Source organism: Argentina anserina, chromosome 2 (assembly GCF_933775445.1).
Source record: "Argentina anserina chromosome 2, drPotAnse1.1, whole genome shotgun sequence".
In the NCBI taxonomy this organism is placed as follows: Eukaryota; Viridiplantae; Streptophyta; class Magnoliopsida; order Rosales; family Rosaceae; genus Argentina; species Argentina anserina.
In genome coordinates, this window is record NC_065873.1 from 151,569 (window position 1) to 178,555 (window position 26,987).

Below are 26,987 nucleotides of genomic sequence, written 5' to 3' on the forward strand. Positions count from 1 at the left end.
GTAGTTCTATTCCAGCGACTTCTATCGAAATTTCTCTTTTGTTGTCTTCAAGTTGTACAGTCTGTTGCTATTCCAATATGGTATAACTGATTGTATCTTGTTTATTTTCACTTGTATTGGGCCTTGTTAGGCTGTTGTCTTAATGAATTCCTTCATTACCAAAAAAACACCATTTGAAGAGTTACTCATCATTTATTTAATCATTTTAATTAAAGAAAAATTATATAATTGTTTTATTAAACTCAGGAAAGTTTTCGAACATCCGTAAGAGAGAAACTATTCCAGAAAAAGAAAAAGAAAATACAGAGAGAAAAGAAGTGGAATCGAGAGTATAGATCCAGAGAAGGCCACCGTGATTCGCGAATTTCGGATGGTAAGTAACTCGTTAGGCCTGCGATTCACCGAGTCTGTGTTGGCTGCTTGTAATTGTTCGATACCCATAGAGATCTGATTGAGCGGATTAATTTCAATGTAGGTGGCGGACATGGTCCATCTTGCAACCAACGATCCACAGGTCTCTCTCGTCTGTCTTTCTTTTCTTTCTGTGCTCATTGAATTCCTATAGTTTGGTCAATTTAATCAAACAAGAGTGAGCTGATTTTCTTTCTTGCCCAGAAATCTCTATTTGTATTTGATTTGGGTGCTGTTGAGGAGGATGCTACCAGGTATCTTCTCTATAGTCTTTATACATGATTAAACTAGACCTCAAAGTCTGGCTACCGTCTAATTTGTGTATGCACAACATGGTTGCTTTGGGGTTACATTTATAATAAGTAACTTTCAACAGTAATTACATTTGGGGTTGAAAGTTCGATTGCATAAGCAGACTGCTAGTTCAAAAAGTCGACATGTTATTATGCACATTAAGTTGATTACAACTGGAATACAAACGTCTTTACCACTGTTAAATACACTATATATTGTCTCACTTGTAACTTCTCTTCCTCAGTGATTACATATCATTGGACGGACTGCAACAAGAATTAGAAGAATGTAAAAATGATGAGGTAAGTAACATATATCATTTTCTATGCTTTTCTCCCCTACTTGGTTTGGTCTACTTCTTTTAGAATAGTTACAGTTTTCTGTGGTGGTCGTGGGAAGAGGAGGGCTGGAACCATGTGAAAAAAACTGTTTTTCCTGCATTCCCATGCATCATGTTTTTCTATTCATGTTTACAGTAATTCTGCCTAAGTTCCTATTTCTTCAATGCCAATGGGAAATTACTCTATTTTGCTACTATACATTATTAGGAAGCTGCAAATTTACTGTATATTAGTTATAGGAATGAACTCACTCTATTGTCTATTATTTAATGCAGGTAGTCAAGGAAATTTTGTCTAAGGGTACAAAACGACGGGATTATACAAAGGGGGTTGAGAACAACATACGACAAGTTGAATTGGACTCGATCCAGGTATTATGTTCCTCCAAAATCTCTTTACGTTGTTTCACATTTTCAGAATTGTTAATTTCTGTTGCTAAATTTATGCTTGTTAGTTCTAGGGAACCAGGTTTGGTTAGTGACAGGAGTGGATCTCTTTACTGTCAATTTATCGGTTTCTTCATTGGGTCTCCTTTCAGACCATGTTCCTACTCTTCAGCTGCGAAATATACTAACTATAACTAGGGTTTTTGATATTGACTTTCCAAGCATGTTTAGTCGTGATGGACAATTATTTTCTGAGTCCTCTATTTTTTGGGTTCTCAATTCATCATGCATTTGTTAGGAGGTCTTAAATTTCAAGATGTATGTTTTTTTGCAGTGGAACAATTTTCATGGATGATGTACTGCATATATTATAGACTATGATGCACGGATACGTCCAGAAAAGTGAATGCCCGTATCCGTATCAGATACGGGTACGGGCTGGATACGTTGCATATACGTATCCAAAGTTGAAAATACGCATCCAAACTATGTAATATATGTCAACTCTGTGGATATGGTCAGAGTACGTTTTGAATACGTTTTGGGGTTATAATTGTCATTGTCACGTAAATAAAACTTAAATCTAATACCCTCCCTCCCTCAGCTGTATTGTTTTGTTTTGCTTGAACTTATTAAGTATTTAATTCATGAACTTATGTTTATTGTAAAATTGATGAGATATAGGTGTTCTAATTGTTTGTTTGATCAAATTTTAGAATTTAATATATATATATAATATTATTTTACAAAACATATCCAAAACACTACATTTTAGAAAATAACGTATAACGTATCTCGTGTCATGCCGTATCTGTATCTGTATCCCGTACCCGTACTCGTGCATCATAGATTATAGATATAGCTATATGTTTTAGAATGAGAGGTTGGAAAGGAATCTTGTCTCACTGAAGTACCCAAAAACTGTCTATGCCCACTTTGAATCGTCCTAAAACGCTGTTTAGTGATTTTAATGAAGATGATCTATAACTAACTTAAAAGTAAGGATGGAACTGATTGGCTTATCTACTATACTTGGGTCAGGTTTTAAACTTTTGATCCAGAGGCATAAGGTGTATGGAATTGATTGGCTTATCTAGTAAGGCATAAAGTGTATGGAATCAAAGTTTTAATTTTGTTACAACTCAAATATTTCTTGTAACATTGCATGGGTAGGTTGATGAGCCATTTATGTATTGAAACATACTCACATGCAGACTGTATTTCTTTTTTGTTAATTATTTGTTCCCGGAACCAGTCATTATTATCTGTGGGAATGGTTTTGGGAATCTTTGTAATGAACTGCAGGTTCTCACTTTGTCCAATACTGCAGGATTATATTGAAGAAAGTGATAATCTGGTATCTCTTCATGATCAAATTCGTGATTGTGACAGCATCTTGTCACAGATGGAAACTCTTCTCGGTGGATTTCAGGTACCTTGGTCCTTGCTTCATTATTTTGCTATAATTATCTTTTTTCACCTGCAAGCAGCTGTACTCAAGCTCGTTATATTCTCATTTTCCTTACAATCAAATGAGTGTTCCTTGTTGACATTGTAAATCTATCATCAATTGCTATTAATACTTGAGTAACTCTTATCCAGGCAGAGATTGGTTCAATAAGTTCTGACATCAAAATTCTCCAAGAGAAGTCTATGGATATGGGTTTAAAGTTGAAGAATCGCAAGGTATCTTTTGTCCTGTCAGTTTTTCTTTTGAGAACGGTTTTTGGTGTTGACTAGGCTTTCCCCTTTTTCGTTTGTGCAACAAAAATGGTGGAAGGTTAGTTCATGTATTGTTTTTTTTTTGTCTAAAAAAACTTTTAGTTGATACATGTGGTGAAATAGTTTTGGAAGAGAGGTCCACAAAAGTTTAACAAATAACAGAAATCAAAGAAAAAAACATCAAAAACATTTAGACTGCTAGCAAACCATACATAAAACTTCTTGATTATTTCATTATTTTAATTACATTATGTTACAAATATCATCAAACTATTGATAAAAAAGTCATAGTTTAGAAATAAGATTATTAAATGTGTTGTAGTATTTTATTTATTTTACTATTATAAATAGTTATATAAAACAAATATTCTAATTACAATTTTTTTTTCATGTTAATTGTATCTTATAATGCTAATGAGCCGGGCCGGGCCGGGCTGCTTCTTGGCCAGCCACGGGCCCGAGCCCGGCCTGACATGGGCCGTGGGCCGGGCTTAATATTTAAGCAAATGGGCCAGCCCGAGCACGATACGTGCACGGTTTTGGCTCGCTTAAAATGGGCCGTGCTGGCCCGGCCCGGCCCGTTTGCCACCTCTACTGAGAAGACATAAATTAACCTAGAGATATCGTCCAATCTATATTAGAAGAGTCGGTGTAATTTATGATTCGCTCGAGACATATTGCCCTAAAGCTAACATGACATTACTCTCTCAAATCTCATCAACACATTACTCTCTCCCAAGCCATTAAAAACTTCCTTGTTAGATTGCTGGATAGTATGCTTGTCTGAAGATAACATTTTTTCCTTTTTTTCAATTAGTACTTATCTTTCTTATTTTTTATATTCTTCTTTTTTGCTTCTATTTTTTTTTGGCTGTACATATTGATACACCTTGAATGATGAGTAATAGGTGGCAGAGTCAAATTTGGCAAAATTTGTCGAAGACATTATTGTCCCTCCAAGGATGGTTGATATAATTAATGATGGCGAGGTTTGCCTTCTTTTTTTATTGTTTTTATGTTTCTTCCTCTGAAATTTAATTGATTTGACTAGCATTAGTCTTTTTCTAACTTTGCATATTGAAGTTGAAACCTTTTCCTTGAGATAATCTTACTTATCTAATGCAATAAGCAGATGTTACTCCATACCGACGTCGGTTATAATTTTATTGTATTTCCTCAATTCTTTTCATTTCCTAAATAAAATCTATCTTTTCAGTTATCTTTTAGTTTAAAATTATGGTAATCAAAGGTTACTTTTCTAATTCCGTAGATTAAGAATGTTATCATGCCATATTATCTCAAGTGAAACTTAATGGACGGTTATATGTTGCTCACCTTTTTGCTCATTGAATCCTCATCTCATAATGTTCTCTTCTTTTCTTTGCTTTTGACACACTCATTGTGGAATTATTATCCAGGTGAACGATGAATATTTGAGAACTCTAGAGATTCTTAGCAAGAAGTTAAAGTTTGTTGAAGTGGATCTTATGGTTAAATCTGCCAAAGCTCTAAAAGATATTCAGCCTGAGCTCGAAAAACTTAGACAGAAAGCAGTTTCCAAGGTTGTAATCAGAGTTAGCAATACTGGCTCATCCACATCACTTAATTGCTCTATGTGATTGTATATTACACATTATATAGAAGTGGTCTGTTCCAGTAGTTATTTAAGTGTCCTTTTTGCCCAAAGTAATTAATATAAATGCCCCTTAACTTGTTTATGTACTAGTCAAGTTGACAAATATAGGAAACCCTGTCAGTCAAACCTCTATCATGTTAGTACTGCTATACGGACCAGAATCTACTATAAGGAGTGTGTCCGGTAACTTCCAACAATTTGGGGGAGGGACTTAGTAGTTAGTACTCTTTAGACCCCAAGTCTTTTCAGTATTTTGTTTATAGTTACGAGGTGAAATGGTACTTAATGCCAAAGTTACAACTGGATAGATTATGTTTGGCCATATTGTATGTTAGACTCTTCAGCTTTATGCACAGGATACCTGATACATTATAGGTTTCATGGTAGAGACATGTAATGTGGATGAATTCTATTGAGCTCCTATGGATTACTTAATGCCATCATAACTGATTATTCTTAGATTTTTAATGGACATATCTTGAAACTCATTTTAGTTAACACACTCTTCTATTTTATTTAATATGTTTTTCTTTCTTGAAAACTCTGTAGCTTCTAATCTGTCTTTACTATTGTTAGCAGGTGTTTGACTTCATTGTTCAGAAGCTTTATGCATTGAGAAAACCTAAAACAAATATCCAGATCCTTCAACAGAATGTTCTCTTAAAGTACAAGTGAGTAACTTGTTCAGTGTTCAATATTGATTTGCTAATTGGCTTTCATCAATATCATAAATATCCGGATCCTTCAACAGAATGCTTCTTTAGCATTCCAATGAATGGAGCCTGTATAGGAGTCACAACTGATAGTATAGTTGGTTTCCTAGGTCAGTGAAAAAATCCATTGACAGCTGTGGCTGCAGTTCTTGTGAGTCTATTCAAGACATCTATTATGGGGATAGATGTTTTGGAGAAGTATAATTTGGGATTTTTGTTTTATTTTGTTTAGTTTGGTTAATATAGATTTAACTATGGTTCGAAAAAGATGGCAGAATGACGAGTACATAATTATAAAGAGGAGAGGAAGGAATGATATAAATATGGAAGGTATATATGTCTTCAATTTACCAAAGACTGAATTTACTACTGTCAAACTCAGTAAACATAAACATGTTTAGAGACTCTTTTCAGTATTGATCATTAAATAACTGTGTGTTTGGAAATCATTAAATAACTGTGTGTTTGGAATCGCGTTAAATGCAAAGTTCAATTCATTTGAAAATGGTCTCAAATCTTTGTGTCTAAATGATTGTTTAGTTTGCAACCATACATGAGACTACGATTATTTGACATGTGACATCTATTCTAGTATCAATTTCTTTTTCCCTTCTGCCAATGTGAGGTCTATAGTCTTAAGCTATGTAGCATGGATATGGCAAGAAAAGGGTATGTCCGTATCGTACCCGTGTCAGATACGGGTAAGGTCCAGATATGCTGCATATACATATCCTTGAATGAAAAAACGTATCTTGTGTTCTTGACCATGTAGTGCAAATTTGACCCAGTGGATATCCCTTGACCATGTAGCATGGATACAGTTGTGGATACGTTTTTGGGTAAAATTGTCATTTTGGCAGTAAAATTATTATGTTTAGAACTTATTATCTTTTTTTTTTTGAACTTGTTAAGAATTCAATTAATGGACTTAAGTTTATCTTAAAATTGATGGGATTTTATGTGTTCTAATTGCTTTACTTAAACAAATTCCGGTATTTATCATATATATATATCATATATTATTTTACAAAACGTATCCGTGTAGCGTTTTTTGAAAAAAAAAACATATCCCTGTGTCATGCCATACTTGTACTTTTACTAGTGCATCATAGGTCTTAAGTAGACTAATTCTGGAGTAATTTTGGGATTTGGTCCCTTGTTAGTTAGTTTTTTCTTCTTTTTTTCAAATGTTACATTTTGTTGATTTGAGTATTTAAAGCAGGTATGTTATTTCGTTCCTCAAGGAACATGGAAATGAGGTATATATTGAGGTTCGTGGAGCATACATCGACACAATGAACAAGGTCAACATTTGAACTGATGATCTATGACCTATCTGTGAATTATGATGTAGAATGTGGGATATTTCGTTTTGCTTAAAAGTGATTTTTGTTTCCTCTTCTATTCTGGACGTTTACTTGTCTTTTGATTGTGTCCTACCTGTCAATTATGATGTAGAAGATCTGTTAGGTTAAAATACTTTGTTTCCTCTCCTTTTCTGGACAATTACTTGTTTAGTTTCTCTTTAAATTGTCTTATAAACTTATTTTCCAAATAAAGAGCCCTAATTTTTTAGGGTTGGCACTTGCTACCCTTGGAAACATATGTTTACTGCTTTTATCCTACTAGGTGAAATCTCCCCCTCCCTTGTTTTGATGTTTTGAGGCTATGTAGCACCGACACCGACACTGCGACACGACACGGTGCGACACCGCGACACGGCAAATCTAAAAACATAGATTCCGACACGGCGTCGACAAGGCAATTTATATAAAATTTAATATATTTATTAATGTATAAAAAACTATATAATACATGAAATAATGTCAAATTAAAGTTTCAAGTTCATTCCATTGCATAACAATTCAAAACAAATAAATTTAAGAAAAGAAGAAAGGGAAAACAATGGGACTGAAACAAAATTTGGGTTTTTTTCTATTTAGTTTTCATTTTTCTATTTTTTATAATCTAAAATGATGACATGACATATCAGAATTATGATGTGGCGTGTCGGTCAAAGTGTCGGGGAAGTGTCAAAAAAGTCAATATTGGTGACACGCCACGTGGAGTGTCGGACACGGTGTCGAGAAGTATCGGGCCGTGTCAGAGTGTCGGGAAGTGTCGGACACTTCGACACTCCAACCTTAGAAGTGTCGGTGCTACATAGTTTTGAGGAAATTGTGATTGAGTTACGATACTTGCGAAAGACTAACTTCTTTTTTTGGCTGCATTTTTGTACAAGTAGTGTAGATCCTATTTTGAGAAACTGCATTTCCTTGTTCATCGGTGTGATATGAGAAATCCTATTTTGATCATCATGTAATGTAGATATATCAAATTGGTTCTTTTAGAGCCTCCACAAACTTGAAACTTGATGTCATGTTTTCTTGAGGTTTTTATGTTTATACATTACACATCTCATGTTCCATTATTAACTTTATGATGCAATCAGGCTATTTCCATTAAACCATTTAAGGATTTATGTAGGCGTTTTTGTATGGAGTATACCTATGATAGATAAAAACAAATTGGTTTCAGACCATCGGTTTTAAAGCTCATTCATTGTGCATGGTACATTGCTTATGGCTTTATGCACTACTATGACTTATTTGATTAGTATGATATGAAGGATAAGTATCTTATTAAGATCTTTTTTTATATTTGCAGGTTCTTAGTGCACATTTCCGTGCTTATATTCAAGCACTTGAGAAACTACAGTTGGATATTGCCACATCTAGTGACTTAATTGGGGTGGAGACGAGAAACACAAGTCTATTTTCAAGAGGAAGGGAACCACTGAAGAATAGGTCGGCTGTTTTTGCTCTTGGAGAGAGGATTAAAATTTTAAAGGTACTTTCCATTTCTTTTAATTTCTGTGACTAAATCTGATTAAATTTAAATTCTTGGGAAAAATCTTTGTCTCCCGTATGCTCGGTAGCAAGTTGTCGTCTTTGATTTGTATCAGCTTAGTGGTGTAGGAGTAAGAATAAAAACTTGTTGGAGGTTTATAGTCCTGGGTTAACTAATGTAGGTTATATGTTTAAAATGTGGACCATCAGATATGATCTTGCCTCTTTATTGTCAAGTTCAGATTTAATATTGTACCACCACTTTTTGATATTTCCTTTTCTATAATTAGATAAGAAAAAAGAGAGCAATGTGAGAGAGATTGAGGGGGGGGGGGGGGTATGATTTCTACTTGAAGCTATAGAGAGAATCATTACGGATAGGATCCTTGAAGTAGAATTGATATAACTAGAGATTGGAGCTTTCTGTGACCTTAGAATGAGATAGCATTTTGAATCTCTGGACTGGTGTTATATGTTATTCTCGTAATTTTAGCTTCAATTGATGCGGTGCCCTATTGAAGGGGGAATGTGTTCAATGTTTATTCTGCGGCTGCCATTAACAAAAGTGAGGCTTTCATTTGCTTTAAGATTCAATAGAAATATATTGAGGTTTTCTACCTGTTATTTCGATTTCGTTTGTGAACATTTTGGAAGAGACATTTGAATTAGTAGCAACCTTGAAATGTGAAGCAAATAGGTTTGATGACAAATTACCTTTACAGTTGATTTATTTATTTATTTATAAATATGCTGGTCTTAAATTGTAGCTTTAGATCATTGATTTAGTTTGTATGTAGAAATGGAAGCTTTTGTAAAAAACAAATGATATTAGTCCCGTGAAAGTGCAAACTATCTTGCAAAGAACACATGTCATCGTTTGTACTTCTGGTTTTCATCAGGAAATTGAAGAACCTGCATTAATTCCACATATAGCTGAAGCCAGCTCCATCAAGTATCCATATGAGGTGCTCTTCAGGAGCTTGCACAAGCTGCTGATGGACACTGCTACTTCTGAGTACGTTTTCTACCACGAAATATTTTTTACTACATGCTAATTAAAGATTGTCCATATTGATACTTTTTCTCACAACCATTTCCTTTCTATCTGCAGGTACCATTTCTGTGATGATTTCTTTTGTGAAGAATCCATATTTTATGAAATTTTTGCAGGTAAATCTGACGGATGCGTTTTTAAATATTATGAGATGGTTTATTCAAAATTGTGTACTGATTTCAATACAAATAGCAGAAAGCTCGTTTGTGTTTTTCAGCATGTACTGTGCTTATCTATTGGTGACTTTCATTGGATAAGATTATTACTTTCTTTTCTCACGCTTTGGGGGGGGGGGGGGGGGGGAGCTCCTTTTGATAACTTTTGTCTGCTCATTGACCCCAGGTCCATTTGCTGTAATTGATGAGCACTTCAATTCAATACTTCCAAATTGTTATGATGCTATTGGTGTAATGCTTATGATCCGCATTATACATCACCACCAGGTAACGTTTCCAAGTTCGAACCTTCTAACCTTGTAAGTTATGTATTTGAGTTACTTGCATCAGAACTTGTCTTTTGAAGTAGCTGCCATGTATAGTTAAAGGGTAGTCCATAGTTTCTAAAACTCGGTATTGTGAGATGTGTGCACAGCCCGCTATCTAGTGATGATACAATGGTTCCTGGTGAGTCAAAATTGTATTAAACAAGAACGTTGCACTTAGATTGAAGCCTAGCATGCACATCATATAATGAACATATGATTAATCACGACATATCTCTGGACCTCCTTGTTGTGGCGTGCAAACCCTTTCTAAATGACCTCTTATAATGATGATTTCACGTGAGTTAAAACATATTCGGAAGTACTGGATGCTTATGACTTGTCAGACCGATTTCATTGAAGTGCCATAGGAACTAAAAACTGTTGATTGAAACAGATTTGTGCTGTTGTATCTGGGTAAGTTGTGTTCTCATTAGTGTGCTTAGTCTACCGCATCTGAATATTGACCAAGAAATTTTTATATCATCGCATGTTACAGCTTTGCTGTTTGATTGTTGCTTGGTCTCTAGGAATCCTTCACAATTTTTTTATTTATTATTTATAAAAAAATAGCTTCTTATTAAGACAAAAGGCAGTAACCAACAGGGAAGCGGACAAGGAATCCGCTTTGAAATAAAAGGGACCAGATAGAACAGAGCTTAGCAGCCCATCTGATAAAAAGCTAACCCAAGGATTAGACTATTAGGACTTAAACTACAACTGCTTGCCAATTAAGAATCATAAAAGAAAGACTACAATCCCTAAAATCCTTAGTTGTAGAAGCCCAAAGTGATGCCCAGAACTTGACTCTCTCCCACAGGTCTTCCTTCTCCATCCCACCATAGGATTCAGACCACCCACACTACCACTAGCACCCGACAACCCCAAAGGATTCTGGCCTTACTCCCTTTACCAAAAACTGCAGGGTTTTCTTTTATCAATTTACTCCTCTCTAGTGGAGTAATCCAGTCCACTGTTGCCTCCCTAAATAACTTCTTCCTTAAAAAGTTAACCACCTCACAATGCATAAAGACATGACCCACACTTTCCACTTGCACTTTACACAAAATGCACCAGTGAGGAGATAAGCAACATCCTGGTCTCCTCTGAAGAACATCGCAGGTTTTTGTCTTCCCAAGTGCCACGAGCCATCTCAAAATCTTCACCTTAGTAGGGGCCCTGACATTCCATAAACTTTGCTGGAGCAAAGAGTGGATCTAAGCCATCACTAATTAGAAAACTATGAAAAGATTTGCAACAGAAAATTCCATCAGACTCAAACTTCCACCTCCTCTCATCCGGTTTGGACACTTGTAGTGAATCTGTCAACAAGTTAGTCAGAGAAACAGAATAAGCACAACAAAACAAGAGAAACAACCACAAAGAAAAGAACACAAGAACATAGATTTAAGGTGGTTCAACAAATAACTTTGCCTACATCCACCGGACAAAAACACACTTCCACTATATTAATAATGGGTACACAAGAAAGACTAAGAAAACAATGACTCTTCTCTTCCTATCTTTCTCCTCTCTGCCCTCTCTCTCTCTTAACCGAGAATTGAACACACTTTGCTATTTATCTCTGCGATGCCTAAACTTAGAACATAACCCCTCCTTATATAGCCATAAGCACAAACATGTTTCCTCACTAAATAGGAATCATATTCCTAATAGTGGTAGGCTGTAAAGCCTCCTCCTTCTATAGGTAAACCATCATCAATAAGGATTTCATATCCTTACCGGAACACCATATTCTAAGAAACCATCTTAGGAAAAACACATGGGCTGGAAACCCAACAATCTCCCCATCCAGACCATGAGAGAGGTACACCGGCTCGACTCCATCACCGGGAGTCCGCCCAAGCTGACTTGATGCAGAACTATGTGGTTGGAGCATGCAGCTCGCCCTGATCAGGCTCCCCCTGATCGAACAACTCATCACCATGTCCCTGTAGGTGGAACAACTCTTGACCATCTTCACCCTGGTCAGAAAACTCATTGGAAAATGACATTTGGGACCACTTTTCCAGAACACCTTTCTTCCTTATATGGCCATCACCATGACGCCATATGTCCTAAGAAGTATCACCCATTGTGTCTTGTACAAGGAACAACAAAACTCTCCACTAGCAACGTCAAACGATCGATTCGTAAGCTTCCACTTCCCATCACCAATAGACTGGTGGAAACCTTGTCTGTACAGTATGTTGACACGTAGATCAGGAACGTGCCTCACATCCTTCAATGTCATATGGTAACCCAGATTAGTCTCGATGCAAATATCTCATATTCCCAAAATCTTGGAGTAGCTTGTATTGCCCATCTTTAACATCCCAAAGCCACCTGCCTTGTATGTAGAAAAGAGCTCCAAGTTGGAACTAACATGACAACTTGCACCCGTATCCACGAACCAATCATGACCCTTGTCACCCACATATAGACATTTTTGTAAAGTAAGAAGCTCATCCGAAACATCTGAAATACAAGCAGTATAGCCATTATCTTCACCATCTTGGTACTTGCCTTTCTTCTTGTTTTGTTTCCACTTTCGACACATCCGCTTTATGTGGCCCTTCTCGCCACAATAGTGACAATCACCACTAAACCTTTAACCTGAATTCTTGCATTTACCCTTCACATAAAGGGCTCTTGCGTGCTCATTGTATGTGCCAACACTTTTCCTTTTTTGTTCTTCGTTAAGCATGTTATCATTGACGGTATCCATAGACAATACACCATTAGACGCAGAATTACTCAAGGTCACCATGAAAGTTTCCCAACTATCCGTTAAAGTTCCTAGCAGTAGTAATGCGAGTAGCTCATCATCAACCTTCATTCCCATTGTCGACAACTGATTGGTCACATTCTTGAAATTGTTCAAGTGCACAACCACACTAGTATCGTCATCAAACTTCATGTTGACCATCTCTTTGATAAGGAATGCTTTCTTCGCAGCGGTCTTCTTCTCAAAGAGGGACTCCAATATCTTCTAGAGTACTTCTGCATCAGTTTCTTTCGACACATGATGAAAAACGTTATCATCAACCCATTGCCTTATCGTACCAACTGCTTTCCGGTGCAACTTTCACCACTTCTCATCAGTCATATTGGTTGGCTTTGCAGCCACACCCTCTATGCCCTCAAGCATATCCCTACAATACAAGATATTCTCCATTCTTGGCTTCCACGTCACCCAATTCTTGTGGGTGAGTTTGATCATTGTGCCTTTCACATCATCATCCATTCTGACAACACCAATTTCAGTTGAACCCAACCTTCAACCAGGCTTTGGTACCACTTAAAATGAATCGGTCAACAAGTTAGTCAGAGAAACAGAACAAGCACAGCAAACCAAGAGAAACAACCACAAAGAACACAAGAACACAGAATTAAGGTGGTTCAGCAAATAACTTTGCCTACATCCACCGGACATAAACACACTTCCACTATATTAATAATGGGTACACAAGAAAGACTAAGAAAACAATGACTCTTCTCTTCCTATATTTCTCCTCTCTGCCCTCTCTCACCCTCTAACCGAGAATGGAACACATTTTGCTCTTTGTCTCTGCGATGCCTAAACCTAGAGCATAACCCCTCCTTATGTAGCCATAAACACAAACATGTTTCCTCACCAAGTAGGAATCCTATTCCTAATAGTGGTAGGCTGTAAAGCCTTCTCCTTCTACAGGTAAACCATCATCAATAAGGATTCCCTATCCTTACCGGAGCACCATATTCTAAGAAACCATCTTAGGAAAAACACATGGGCTGGAAACCCAACATGGACTCCACTAATTTGACACTTTCAAGTTTGAGACTATGGAAAGATTTGCAAGAGAAAATTCCATCAGACTCAAACTTCCACCTCTCATCTGGTTTGGACTCCACTAATCTAACACTTTCAAGTTTGAGCATCGAAGAGCAAACTCCGCAACCTCTTGATCATTTAAGTTTCTTCTAAACCCGAAATCCCAACTCACTGGAAAATTGAGCTGAATAGCTACTCTGTCAACCACAGAATTAGTGTCTTGATAATTTGAACAACCTTGGAAAATGTGACTTCAAAGTTTGATCTTCTAACCACGAATCTTCCCAGAACCTAATTATTCTTCACATTGACAAGCACTAGTTTATGACAGTGAAAATTTTTTTAATTCCGGATGAGATGTTATTCCAGGGAATTCTACTTTATCCTCCCAAAACTGGTTTTGAATCCCATTCATTCACATCATAACCATATTTACTCCTTATCTCAGCATGTCATAAGGACTCTCTCTCTCTCTCTCTCTCTAATGGAAGTCTCCAAAGTCATTTCCCTAGAAAAGCTTTATTTCTTGCCAGTATTTTTCCAATTCTCAACCTCCTCTTTCTTTACTTTTCGATACTACCTCCCAACGAACTAGATGGTCCTTCTTACCCTCTCCGACTCCATCCGAAAGAAATTTTTTCAAAAGAGTTTCAATCCTCTTCCCCACTCCCACAGGGATTTGGAATAGAGAGGTAATATGTTGGGAGACTAGTAAGAACTGCTTGAATCATTGTCAGCCTACCCCCCTCTTGAAAGAAAAGCTTTCTTCCAACCCTCCAGTCTCTTCTCAACCTTGTCTACAACTGGATTCCAAAACGATCATTGCTTTGGGTTACCTCCTAAAGGAAGGCCCAAATATTTCATAGGCCAAACTCCCACTTCGCAACCTTTTATTTCTTTCCATTGAAAGTAAGGACACCAACTGCGGGGCCTTGAATCTAACTCTCTCTCTCTCCATCATTCTATATACATATATACCATTTTTTTTATCATTGGTGGAAGAAAATGGTTTTGACCGTAACATCTTGGAAATATTTGTTCCAATACCAAACCTTTTTGTCATTTAGAAACTTCTTTTCATACATTTACAATAGTGTTTCGTAGCCGAAAGATAATTTTTTTTTTCCTTTGCAGCTTATTATGTCTCGGCGGCGTATCCCATGCTTGGATTCATACTTAGATAAGGTGGGGTTTTTATTTTGCCTGCAGATTAAACTTGATATGTGTGTGCGCACACCCACCCTCCTTTTATTGTATGTGTGGATGGTGATGCAAATATGACAGGTCAATGTTATGTTTGTATGGATGGGTGTATCCAACCCTGTGTGTGTGTGGACATCCTTATATATCACAATTTGTTCTATGTATATTTACAGGTCAATATCGCCCTTTGGCCTCGTTTTAAGATGGTGTTTGACTTGCATCTCAACAGCCTGCGCAATGCGAATGTAAAGACATTGTGGGAAGATGATGTTCATCCTCACTATGTCATGAGACGATATGCTGAATTCACAGCTTCACTTATCCACCTCAATGTTGAATACGGAGATGGACAGGTTAGATGTAGAGCATGCATGAACTTGAGAGAAGAATTCTTAAATTGCTCATTTGGATTTTGATTACGTAATCAACTTAACGTCATTTGCGTAACTACCCTTTCATGAATTGCAGCTTGAATTAAATCTGGAAAGACTGAGAATGGCTGTTGATGATTTGCTTATGAAGCTTGCTAAAGCATTTCCAAGACCAAAACTGCAAACTGTGTTTCTGATAAACAACTACGATATGACTATTGCAGTGCTGAAGGTAATTTAATGTTTCTTTATCCTTTTTCTTTTGGTGGAGAATACTTTCATCAAGCACCTCAATCAGCAGTCAGCACTGAGTTCTTTCAAGGCATCAAGGGTTTTGGCTTAATATCTGAGGCTGTTCAGTCGTATTAGTTGCAGTATGTCTTTGACTGTCAATTTTTAATTTTTTACACTGTTTGTCATCTCAATACTAGGAAGCTGGTCCGGAAGGTGGTAAAATTCAAATTCACTTTGAGGAACTGCTGAAAAGAAACACAGCCTTATTTGTGGTAAGTGTCTGGTCTACTTACTTTTAGAAAAGGTTACATTACAAACGGAAAGTTGCAATCTTGTTAGCAGTTGGGACTTTTGAGTTACAAGGGATGCTGAAGAGAGCTCATTTTGTTGTTCCATTTTCAGTCTACATGATGATTCAGTCAATGTGGCATTTATACCTTGGACAATGCTACAGAGATCACATTATGTTAGACTGTGTCCATAACATTTCGTGGCTTAAGTTGGTTTTTGTTTTTATGCTTTATCCATTCCTTTTGCCTATTACATTCAATCTTACTTTTTTTTTGGCCAACTTCAAGGAGAGCTTATGGGTAACAGAAAGAAGTTGACAAAAAAAAAAAGGCGGATCTTACCATTATAAAGTAACCATTGGCCAACTGCAATGGTTCATTGCGAATGTGGGCTTTATTATATAAAAACAAAAGTGTGATTAATGACAGTATTTTACATCAGTGGCATTAGCTCTTTACTTGAATAATAAGCTGTTATCATGTGTGTTTTAATTGAGAATCCTTTTGAAAATGAATTGGGATTAGGTGTTATAACCTATCTTTGACTGAGCAAAACATCTAGTTTATTTTTTGGACTTCTGAAGTGTTGAGCATATATTTGACTGTGAAGGTTAATGTTCCTAATTGGGAACTGATGACACGCCAGTGTAGTTAAACTACCCTAAGCATATGGATTACTTGTGGCCAAATTGGTTCTCGCAGGTAGTTTCCTGGTGGGCTGGTACTGGGAACTAGTATAAATATAATTGTGGGAGAAGTGGATAAGAACTCCAACGGGAGTTTACCTTTCTTAATGTATATTTTATCTGTGATCTGCTTCCTTATCTAATATTTTGCCTCTCCTGCAGGAAGAACTATTACTAGAACATTTTAGTGATTTAATCAAGTTTGTCAAAACCCGGGCTTGTAAGTTCTTAGCCAGCTGTAACCATTATTTTTCTCTACTTTTTTTTTTTCGGAAAATGAAATAAAGGATGACATGTCACTATTCTTAGAATTGCTTATCAAATGTACTCATCTAATATCTACTTGTCTCTTATCAGCGGAGGATCCAGATGCGAATGTTGAGAATCCTGTAACTGGCACGGAGGTTGAGCCACTTGTGAAAGACTTTGCAAGTAGATGGAAAGCTGCAATTGAGCTGATGCACAAGGATGTCATAACATCTTTCAGCAACTTCTTGTGTGGCATGGAAATTTTGAGGGCTGCAATGACTCAGCTACTGCTTTATTACACTAGGCTCTCCGATTGCATAAAGAGGATAGACCCACCGACAAATCTTAACAAGGATCTAGTGTCCATTTCATCTATCTTGTTTGAAATTAAGAAATACTCAAGGACTTTCTAAGTTTGGGTGCATATGGACTAACCTGGATTTGCAGTTGAGCATAGTATTGTAGGGAAACAATAAAATGGAGATGAAGTTTAAGGTGTCAAATCAAAGTGTCATTTTTTGACATCTGAATTGCTATTGCAAATTTATATCACATTTGCTTACAGACATTACAATGAAGAATCTTCACGCAGGATGGTTGGGAAAATGGGATTGGGGGTATGAAGAATCTAATTTGATGGGAGTCCCAAGTGAAAGAGCCTTCACCCTAGGAAGATATATATAATTTTTTTTTCACATAAACAACTCAAATGTGAACTCTCAAACGTTCGCGGGAGATTTTATCACTAGCCTAATCGGTACTCTAGAGTCTGGACCTAAAATTACTTTTAAATTGTATACATTTATTATTGAAGTATTGTTTCTTCACTTTGAAACATGATTGATTTCAACGTATTATTACTGATTACTTCTATGATTGGGTTGATCGAGCAGTTATTGAAAAGTCTCCTAACTTTATACCGTTATGTTGTGGACTTGTGGCACAACGGAAGAAAATTTGCCGACCACTCGTTTGCTCACCCAATGACCACTCTCCAAATATTGTTATATCTCCTTCTCTTAAATCATGGTTAAGCATTAAATATTAATTAAATTTTATAAAATTAAACTAATGATACAGAATAACTGTCTCCCTCCTTTTATTTTTAATACAAATTCTATGATTTCTATCTCTCTTACGTAAATCTCCTAGTTATAGCTCAATCCTCTCTAATCTTATGGCATGGTTGATTAACCTCGATCGCTACAACCATTCAGATTGTGACAATGCCACTTAATTTGGGTGTTTCTTTGATAAATCTATGCTACTATAAAGTGAACAATCCGAGTTTCACTAAATTGTGAACTTCTGGATATGCTCCTCTGTCACAAACTCTCGCAAAAAAAAAAACCTAAGCCATAATAGTAGAAAAACAAACAAAAAGGAAAATGTGGGAGAGCACATATCTAATTCACCCACTCACTAGACACAATAACCACTCACTTTCCCACACCCGTGTGTGCAGTTTCTAGTATATAAATGTATTGCTGACCAAGGGAATGGGAAGATGTAGAGCCGCAAGAAGAGCCTTTTAGAACCTTGCACATTAGGATTTAGGTAGAATTTGGTGCTTTCCATTCACTCCTTATTCCTAATTAACTATCCAAAATTGAAGGGTATATAACATTAAATGATAAAAATTATCACATAATTTCCACTTTTGATGTCAATTGTTTTAGAGGTAGATCATAAAAAAAGTCGATTTCTACACACCTAATTAGAAAAACGTTAGATTAAGTTTAAAAATTAGAATGTAATCATTTTTCTAAAGCTCTTATAGCATTGCCCTTGAATTTCAAGAAAATTACGAAATGTCATTGCAACTAATCTCTCCTTTCTCTCTCTAAAACCCAGATCTTCAATTTCAAATTGGTATTGAGATGCTTCTCTCTCTCTCTCTCTCTCTCTCTCTCTCTCTCTCTCTCTCTCTCTCTCTCTCTCTCTCTCTCTCTCTCTCTCTCTCTCTCTCTCTCTCTCTCTCTCTCTCTCTCTCTCTCTCGGTGCGGGGATAACATCGGAGCAAGTGCGGTTCGACGTCGGAGGTGCAGGACGACTCTAGAGGCTCGGTACTTGACCACATCGGAGGCGCATGTAGGACCTCCAAAACACAGAGACGAGGTGCGGGGTCGATGCTAGAGGCGTAGTGGTACTAGACCAAGTCGAAGGCGCGGGTACGGGACGACCTCCGAGATGCGGAAACGAGGTGCGGGGATGATTGGAACTGCGGGGACGTCGGAGCTGCATGGACCATGTTGAGGAGAGGACAATTATCATAGAGGAGATGCTGAGGAAAGCTTGGAAATGTGGAGATGTGGGCGATTGATGCACGGACGAGCTAGATTGAACTCATCGGAGAAGATGGTGGGGGTAGTGGGGTGCCCAAAGTAACTTCATATATTTGTGTTGTTCTTTTTCTTTTCTTTGGAGATTGTAGTCATTATGTGAATCACACCACAAGTTACAATGACAATCACACTACTAGTCACAATGGCAGTCACACTACTCGTCATAGAATAATGTTAGTGTGAATTGTTGTGTGACTCATAATGTGATTGGTAGTGTAGCTGACTAGTTTTTTAATTATAAAAGTACTGTAACTACTAATGTGACTACCAATGTGACTCTTAATATGAAGTCTAATGATGTGATTACCAATATAACTACCGGTGTGACTCCTAATGTAGCTATTGGTGTGACCACCAATGTGACTATTGGTGTAACTATTAGTGTGACTACTGGTGTAACTACTAGTGTGACAAAGTCAATGTTGATATTTGGCTTGTTTGAGAAATTTAAGATCACATAACATGAGACAAAAGGTTCGTTAATTCTACTCATTCTTTTTTTTTTCCTTTTTCACATTTTCTTCTTGTCACAACATAGTCACACTACTAGATACACGGGTAGTCACACTACCAAATGCAAGAGTAGTCACACTACCCTAAACCCTAAATCAAATATAGTGACAGTCATAATATCGTTATTGTAACAACCAGTGTGACTACAATTATGACTGGTGGTTTGACTGCAAGTGTTACATGTAGTGTGACAGGTGGTGTGACTGCAAGTGTGACAAAAGTTCATTAATTCTACTAATTCTTCTTCTTCTTCTTCTTCTTCTTCTTCTTCTTTTCACATTTTCTTCTTATCACAACATAGTTACACTACCAAATACACTGGTAGTCACACTACCAAATACAATGGCAGTCACAATGTCGATATTGTAGCTACCACTGTGACACCAAGTGTGACATGTTGAGAGAAATTTATAAATCCACAAAATTATGTTAAAATTCAAATGATATCGGTATGATTGTGCTCAAAATAAGGCGAATAGCTAGAATTATGGAGACTTGGGCTCCAGTTTCACCGGAAAAGCTTGAAGCATCGCCATAGACGGCGGCAACCCCTTTTTGAGGGTTTATTCATCCTATACTGTGGTCGATTCGGAATGAGTATGATATCAAATGAAAAAGGGAAGAGAAATATTTCCAATGATACCAACCACGCTCAAATCAATTGCCGAACGACACAGTTATGGCCGGAATAAGAATAATAATGAAAAATAAGAAAAAGAGTGAGAAAATGTAAAACAGTCAGTAAAATATTAAAATGACTTTTTTTTCTAATTTTGTTTGAGGCTTGTTGACTTTTTTGTAATTTTCTAATTAAATGTGAAAACTATTTTTTAATTGGATTTTCTTCTTTAACTTTTTTATAATTTAAGATTTGATTTGGTACTAAATAATAATTTGCCCATGTTTTAATTCATGGGTACTTCCATTCAAACCCAGGAAAAGCAAACCCCTTGGAGAAAAAAAAAAACAAACCAGGATAAGCTTAACTTTCAATGCCTATGATAAATTTCATGACAAAATTTAAATAGAAAATAAAGAAATTTTATGAAGTTATCAAAGAGACCGACCACGAATCAAGTGTTTTTATTTTGCAGTGATCGAAGTGTTGTTAGGAAACAATGTTCCTCGGTTTTATTTTCATTAAAATTTTGCTTGGTTGAGTAATTAATTATCCAGAGATATAAGAAAGTATAATTAATTTATTTTATATTTAATTATTATATATTTATATTGTTAATCATACATGACTTAACTACGATTAAAGAAAATGACACATGACAATATTTGGGGAAGTGGTTGATGGGTGAGTAAACTTAGAGTGGTCGGCAAATTTACTTCCATGGCACCACTTGTGACCACTTCTATTCTCTGGCTAATAATAATACTGAGTTACGGACTCTTATATCTAGCACTTTTTTTTTTAGCAGTATAGTTTACATGTTACTGTTACTGATCAACTCTTGATTGCAGAAGCTTCCCGTTAGATACCCTGGAAGATCTTTCTGTACCTGAGGAAATTTTCTGGAAGCAGGGTGCTCATTCAGTCATTCTCGTTGGCCGCTGCTGGGTGACAAAAAACAGCTCCCAAATCACTAATATATGGAGAATGACTGAATCTGAATGAGCATAGCTGCACTCTTATTGATGCAACCCTTTGACGATGAATGTCGAATTTTTTTATTTTTTTATTTTATACTGCTGCTTCACTTTCATGGAGCCAGATTTGTACTTCCAAAGATAAGGGCAAGACTAGCTAGAGCGTGTTGATGCATATCATGCATCAAATGCTAAAGTTGTAAAATGAGTCTTCAAAGTGGTAGTTTAAGTCATTAAAGTTGTAACTGAGTTCTTAAATTTGTAAACTTGATTTATCAAATCAGTCCTTAATTTTAAGTAATATTAGTCATTTGTTCATCAATTTAAAACTGCATTGTTAGATAAGCTTGGTTGGAAATTACTTACTCATTCTAACAATTGGTGAGTCAAATTGATACGAGCAAGTTATCTAAAGCATTGATCATTCTGGACTGCTAAGTAAGAAAACTCAAAATTCTTCTCACGCATGATAAGGCATTCTCAACTCTAGAGTTCTGCTACAAGAAGGTATTCATTGGACAGTTGACAGTTGGTAATAGTAATGAGATTTATTATAGGCTTTTTAATTGGGTTCCGTTATTCCCTTTCTTTAGGCTGAACTGTTAGCCAGAAGCTTAAGCTAGTGAGATTAGCCCAGTCTTCTACATATTATACTCGTCAAATTTGCGCTTGTAGGCTAAGATAGTAAAGATACCACGTAATTGCTTGACTTTAGCTATTACTTATTAGTAATTACTTATGCACTACAACCCCAAATGAGAAAAAAGTTGATCCGTTCATGTAGAAAATCATTGATTAATGTATTTCCAATTTAAGGAATACTTGAACAGCTATATATATATATATATATATATATCACACATTAATTACTTCTTATATTAGTTTTATCCGAACATTAATAAACTGCAAAGTACGTACCATACTTGCATGACTCCATACTTACCACTAGTTTTCATGGTGGGAATTGAAGTAATGAAATTCACCACCTAAACAATAATTATTTAAATAAAAGATATCAAGAGAATAAGAGAGGAAATAAGAATCTCATTAATAGCATCAGCAATAAGCATAAAAACTAAAATAATTGAAAAAAGCAGAGTACTTGGTAGTTAAGTAGCATATCAATTCTCAAGCAACATCGCCGGAAAATGAAAATTCTTACTTGTACTTAGTACGATCTCTAATTACAATCCAATACATATTAAACAGTACTGATCGATGAGATGAACTGAGAGACAGATATGGTGATCGATGATTCTGATGATTATGAGAAGAAGAAGAAGAAGAAGAAGAAGAAGAAGAAGAAGAACCCTAAGTCCTAACCATGGTTGGTGCAATATTAGTGGAGAAGAACCCAAGGGAACCAAAATATCTCCCCAGGGTTACATGCAGATGCTTTTGAGCTCCACATCCATTAATGGAGTTATCAAAAGGATGACGAAATATACTAGCTGGGCTAGCTATAATATAACTGTTAACTAAAGAAAACACTATTCTTCCTACTTAAATTAGTGAAATGGGGCTAAGACTCCCATAGTTTAGCCACATTCTTACATTTAAAAGAAACTAACAAAAAGGGGTTAGTATTCTTGCTCCCCAAACCCAAGGGAAGATGGTTATACACATTTCATTTAAAAGCTGTCAAAACCAGAAAATTAAGTTGGTAATTAAAGCTTTGATGAAACATGACTGCTACTACGTACCTAGCTAGTTGCAAAATCCTAAGCCTAGATGTTAACAGCCAAAATATTGAGGCATGCAATTCCATGCATCCCCATGTGTTTTTTCTTTCCTATATAATCTAAAACTAACATTGAAAGTGAAGCGGTTTGCTATTTGTGTTGAATTTACAATATTTGCAAACCATTTTATGTCTTTGATTAGCCTTCCTGGGCTAAAAAGTTATATGCATGATGAGAGTGCGCAAGATTTGCTTTCCCTGCCTCTCGATCGGCCTCTCCAAGGCCGAGAAGTAATTAAAAGAAGAAAAGGAAAGAAAAGAAAAAGTTAGGTCCAACTTAAAAACTAAACCAAATATAGCCTTGAGTTGTTGGTTAGAAACATGTATGATTTAGTTGATCTTGTGATTCATTAAGGGAACCCGTGTACCCTTGTTTTCAGAAGATGCATGCATTCTACTCATGCATGTGTTTATATTGGACAATGAATGAATGATTTGATTGTAGAAAGCCGCTACGCGAGGCTCTCTATATATCATGTGTGCATGCATGCACGCAATGAGTTAGCCCAAACGCCAAAGCAGCTTGGGCTAACTTATGTTAGACGGCAAGTGAGAAAGGGATGTGATGTGAACCATGGTTAAGCCAAAGGAATGATCGAGGAGATCGATGATGATGAAATTTGAGAAGCATGCAGCTGATGATCGGTTGAGATCAGAAGAGTTGAAGTTGATGAAGGAGGAGCCAAATGCATTTGGAACTTATGATGATCATGATCGAGTAGTAGTGCTACTAGCGATGAGCTGGAACCGGAATTGATGGTGCAGCAGGAAGAGACATGGTCACGCCTGTGGCACAGCAAAACACACTGTCAAAGATATTAGTATGTGCCAGCTCTCTATCCAGTCTTTCCGACCATAAGCGCATATATAAATCAAAGATTCAAGAAACTTTTATAACTGTTATACCTGGTGATTGCAACGCGGGAGAGGGTGCAAGAGACATGGAGGGAGCATAGTGCTGGTAGCCTCCTAGTGCAGCAGCTGAATACTGATAGAGATTATGATGATGATGTGGGTATTGGATGCCACCATATCCAACATTCTGCGCCCCAGAAGTAGTATAGGCAGCGGCACCTCCATTAGCTGCTTCACCGTACTGAAGATACGGGTAAAAGGCTGCTGCTGCAGCTCCTCCCGTCAGCATCCCACCTGCTGCTCCGTACACTGGATACTGGTTTGTTGCTCCCCCTCCGTATAGGCCGTAGTAGTTCTGAGTACATAAATAAATATGCCACACGTACAATTAACATGTAAGTACGTATTGCAGGACAAAAATTGTGTTATTGATTAATTATACGTACGAGCGTATAGCCTAGCTAGTTTCATGTCTGTATAAATTCAAAATAAAAGCGTCAGATGAATAAATGGATATATTCCATTTACGTATTCACACATGCACATATGTCAGCTGGAAGAAAGAAGATTTAACATTTTTGAGAGGTGCAGAGAAGCTTGTGGAGATTAGATATACGAACCGTAGGGTAAGTGTATTCTGGCGAGTATGCAGAGTACCTGAAATGAAAGAGCGTGTTACAAAGAAATGAAAAATTAAATTCTTCTTAAATTAGCTGCAGATATATGTAAAGCATGATTCCCGTCCTTGTATATGCAAGAGAGAGAGAGAGAGAGAGAGTACGTAATTGATATTGATGTTGATATTAACATCGATGTTGAGAATACAAAACCATTAGCTAACATTCGATCAGAATAGAATGATGATAATTAGTGAAGAATTGAGATGGATACATATATATATATAGTCAGTAGAGTAGTAGTACCCTGGGGTGGCATAAAGATTGTAAGCAGCAGCAGCGGCAGCAGGAATCCCTTGTTGAATGGCGGCATAATGATGATGAGCTGGGAATGCGGTTGCTGCAGAAGCTGCTGTAAAACCCGATCCGACTCCAACTCCAACTCCACCTGCAGCTTGGAATATTGATCCCGCCATTACCCTAAAGTTCCTAGCTCCTCCTCCACCTGTTCAATGATTGTTTCATTGTTAATTAATTGCCAACAACGTAACATAAAACTACATAATTGATGTAGCTAGCTAGGCTCAGCTACCTACTTACTTTTACCAACTAATTTGTAAGATTGATGAGAGCATCACATTCACATGCATTTCCTAACTTTAAACGCTGGGAAGAGAATGATTCAAACATACAACCGTTGCCAAATCAACACGACTAGGCAATCCCTACTAGCTAGTGTAACTGATCAATTTGTTACTCATGATGATCATGTAATTGCTCATTTTTCGATTGACATGTAATTGATCTTTCATTAATGCTTTCACCTTGTTTGCAACTCATGTATATATACATGTTCAAACTTCAAAGTAAGTTTTTTTTTTTGAAGAGTATGCTTTGTTATTAACAAAAACAAAGTGCTTTACTTAACTTTATATTTAATAAATAAGGTAATTGCTGAAATAACTGCGACCTTAAATGTTGATCACCAATACATACATGTATGGTACGTACCTAGCTACTTTAACTGCCTACTACAATTTTACATGCGGAAGTGAGTTTAATTGCCCTCATTCAAAACTATCTAGTAAGTAATACTATAAGAAAAATGGGAAATCCATAAAATCAATGGATCTTGTATAATTTATATATGAATAGTAACATGAAATTAAGATGTCGAATTGTCGATCATGAAACATAGATAGATCTGACAAAATAAGAGATGAAAAAGAAAAAAGAAAGAATTAGTGGGTACCCGGTGTGCACTGTTTGAGTGTATGTAGAATATAAGTAGCCATGAAGAAATAATTAGTACTTATATACGTACGTACGTACATACCATGCTTTGGAGTAGATGGCTTGGATCTCTGAACACCAAGAGAAGCAAGATTGCAGTTGGCTCTCCTTCCATCTATCACTGGGGCAGCATCGACACAAGCTCTCATCGCTGCTTCCGCTTCGCGAAAGGTTACCTACACATAATCAATCACATGTATAAGGCACATCAGTAATCTTAATTAGAACCTGTACAAATTAACCAAGTTAATATCACCAGTAATTAATCTCGTATCTGTTTCATCAAGATCTGGCAGAAAACAATTAGGAAGCCGTGTATATAATTATAATATTTACTACAACAAATTAAATGCATGATAACAAGATCGAAATAGAAGAAGTGAAGAAGAGGTGGATGAAGGGAAGAGAGGGATATATGTAGGACGTATATACGTACAAATCCATAGCCCTTGGATCTGCCAGTGGCCTTGTCAGTGATGACAACAGCCTCCAAGATGTCACCAAACTGCTCAAAGTATTTCTTCATGGTATCCTTCTGGGTCTCCCAAGCCAATCCTCCAACAAACACCTTGGTATACGTCGTATCCCCAAACTGACCTGCAGCTCCTCCGCCTCCCAAATTAGTCGCTGCTGCTATTGTTGCCGTTGGTGTTGCTACTGCCGGACTCATGTTTCCGATAGCTACCCGTCGAATTGAGCCGATCGATCTGTTTCTTCTCCGATCCTCGCTCGCTATTACTAGTCGTGTCTCTAAGACTCCTAGCTCTAAACCAACGTCAGTACGTGTATATATGTCGGTCGATCTTGTACTGACCAATATATGAGGTAGCGAGCGAACGAGCAAACCTAGATCTAGGTGGCGGTGTGTGCAAGTGTGTTAGAACAAGAGAGAGGAAGTAGAAGCCCCACTAAACTTAGGGAGGGATCTCGTATAAGATTGAGATGGAGTAGATGAGAGACAGAGAGAGAGAGAGAGAGAGAGAGAGAGAGAGAGAGAGAGGTCAGGGAGAAATAATAGAGGAAGAAAGCGAAAAAGCAGCAATTGGAGATTAGAAGAAGAGGGAAAGGAAATACGGACATGAATTATATAGACAAAGCTGCCCCCACCTGCTCAAATTATTGTGGCGCAAGACACTCACGCGCCATATTTACTAGCGTCCTGTGCACGTACAGTACATTGATGCAGGGTGAGTCGGCCACGCGTAATGATGAGACTCAGAATGGCTTTCTGTTTGTATTATTATGTCCCTCATCGTTGTCGTCGTTTTGATTATTTTAAGAGGGAGATGGATG

General features: G+C 36.9%; 2 protein-coding genes across 5 annotated transcripts; one reads left to right on the forward strand and one right to left on the reverse strand.

Moving 5' to 3' along the window:
* The first annotated feature begins 255 nt into the window (after positions 1-255).
* Positions 256-17,281, forward strand: LOC126782997 (vacuolar protein sorting-associated protein 52 A-like). 2 transcript variants are annotated; one of them, XM_050508371.1, is made up of 21 exons: positions 256-373; positions 476-514; positions 616-665; positions 950-1,007; positions 1,322-1,417; positions 2,763-2,864; positions 3,035-3,118; positions 4,063-4,143; positions 4,573-4,716; positions 5,370-5,461; positions 6,726-6,807; positions 8,171-8,353; positions 9,252-9,367; positions 9,464-9,522; positions 9,749-9,849; positions 14,836-14,886; positions 15,078-15,257; positions 15,373-15,507; positions 15,707-15,781; positions 16,648-16,705; positions 16,843-17,281. In XM_050508371.1, the coding sequence occupies exons 1-21, from the start codon at positions 371-373 to the stop codon at positions 17,145-17,147; spliced, it is 2,094 nt and encodes a 697-aa protein (XP_050364328.1). In that variant the 5' UTR covers positions 256-370; the 3' UTR covers positions 17,148-17,281. The 2 variants fall into 2 exon arrangements, with proteins under 2 accessions (XP_050364328.1, XP_050364327.1); XM_050508370.1 differs by having other exon boundaries at positions 277-373; positions 476-523.
* A 4,931-nt stretch (positions 17,282-22,212) lies between these two features.
* Positions 22,213-26,697, reverse strand: LOC126782863 (uncharacterized). Of its 3 annotated transcripts, none has more exons than XM_050508195.1 (6): positions 26,131-26,697; positions 25,738-25,870; positions 24,708-24,906; positions 24,405-24,441; positions 23,836-24,139; positions 22,213-23,715 (listed from the first exon to the last, which is right to left on the reverse strand). In XM_050508195.1, the coding sequence occupies exons 1-6, from the start codon at positions 26,362-26,364 to the stop codon at positions 23,660-23,662; spliced, it is 963 nt and encodes a 320-aa protein (XP_050364152.1). In that variant the 5' UTR covers positions 26,365-26,697; the 3' UTR covers positions 22,213-23,659. The 3 variants fall into 3 exon arrangements, with proteins under 3 accessions (XP_050364152.1, XP_050364154.1, XP_050364153.1); XM_050508197.1 differs by having other exon boundaries at positions 22,213-23,735; XM_050508196.1 differs by having other exon boundaries at positions 24,708-24,901; positions 25,736-25,870.
* Positions 26,698-26,987: the final 290 nt, after the last annotated feature.

Excerpts from the sequence above, each read along its gene's own strand:
- LOC126782863 (XM_050508195.1), bottom strand. The coding sequence starts at position 26,364 with ATGAGTCCGGCAGTAGCAACACCAACGGCAACAATAGCAGCAGCGACT. Across the intron at positions 25,871-26,130 it reads GATCCAAGGGCTATGGATTT|GTAACCTTTCGCGAAGCGGA; the intron begins GTACGTATATAC and ends GATTATGTGTAG. Across the intron at positions 24,907-25,737 it reads GCCATCTACTCCAAAGCATG|GTGGAGGAGGAGCTAGGAAC; the intron begins GTATGTACGTAC and ends ATCATTGAACAG.
- LOC126782997 (XM_050508370.1), top strand. Across the intron at positions 666-949 it reads GTTGAGGAGGATGCTACCAG|TGATTACATATCATTGGACG; the intron begins GTATCTTCTCTA and ends TCTCTTCCTCAG. Across the intron at positions 3,119-4,062 it reads TAAAGTTGAAGAATCGCAAG|GTGGCAGAGTCAAATTTGGC; the intron begins GTATCTTTTGTC and ends GATGAGTAATAG.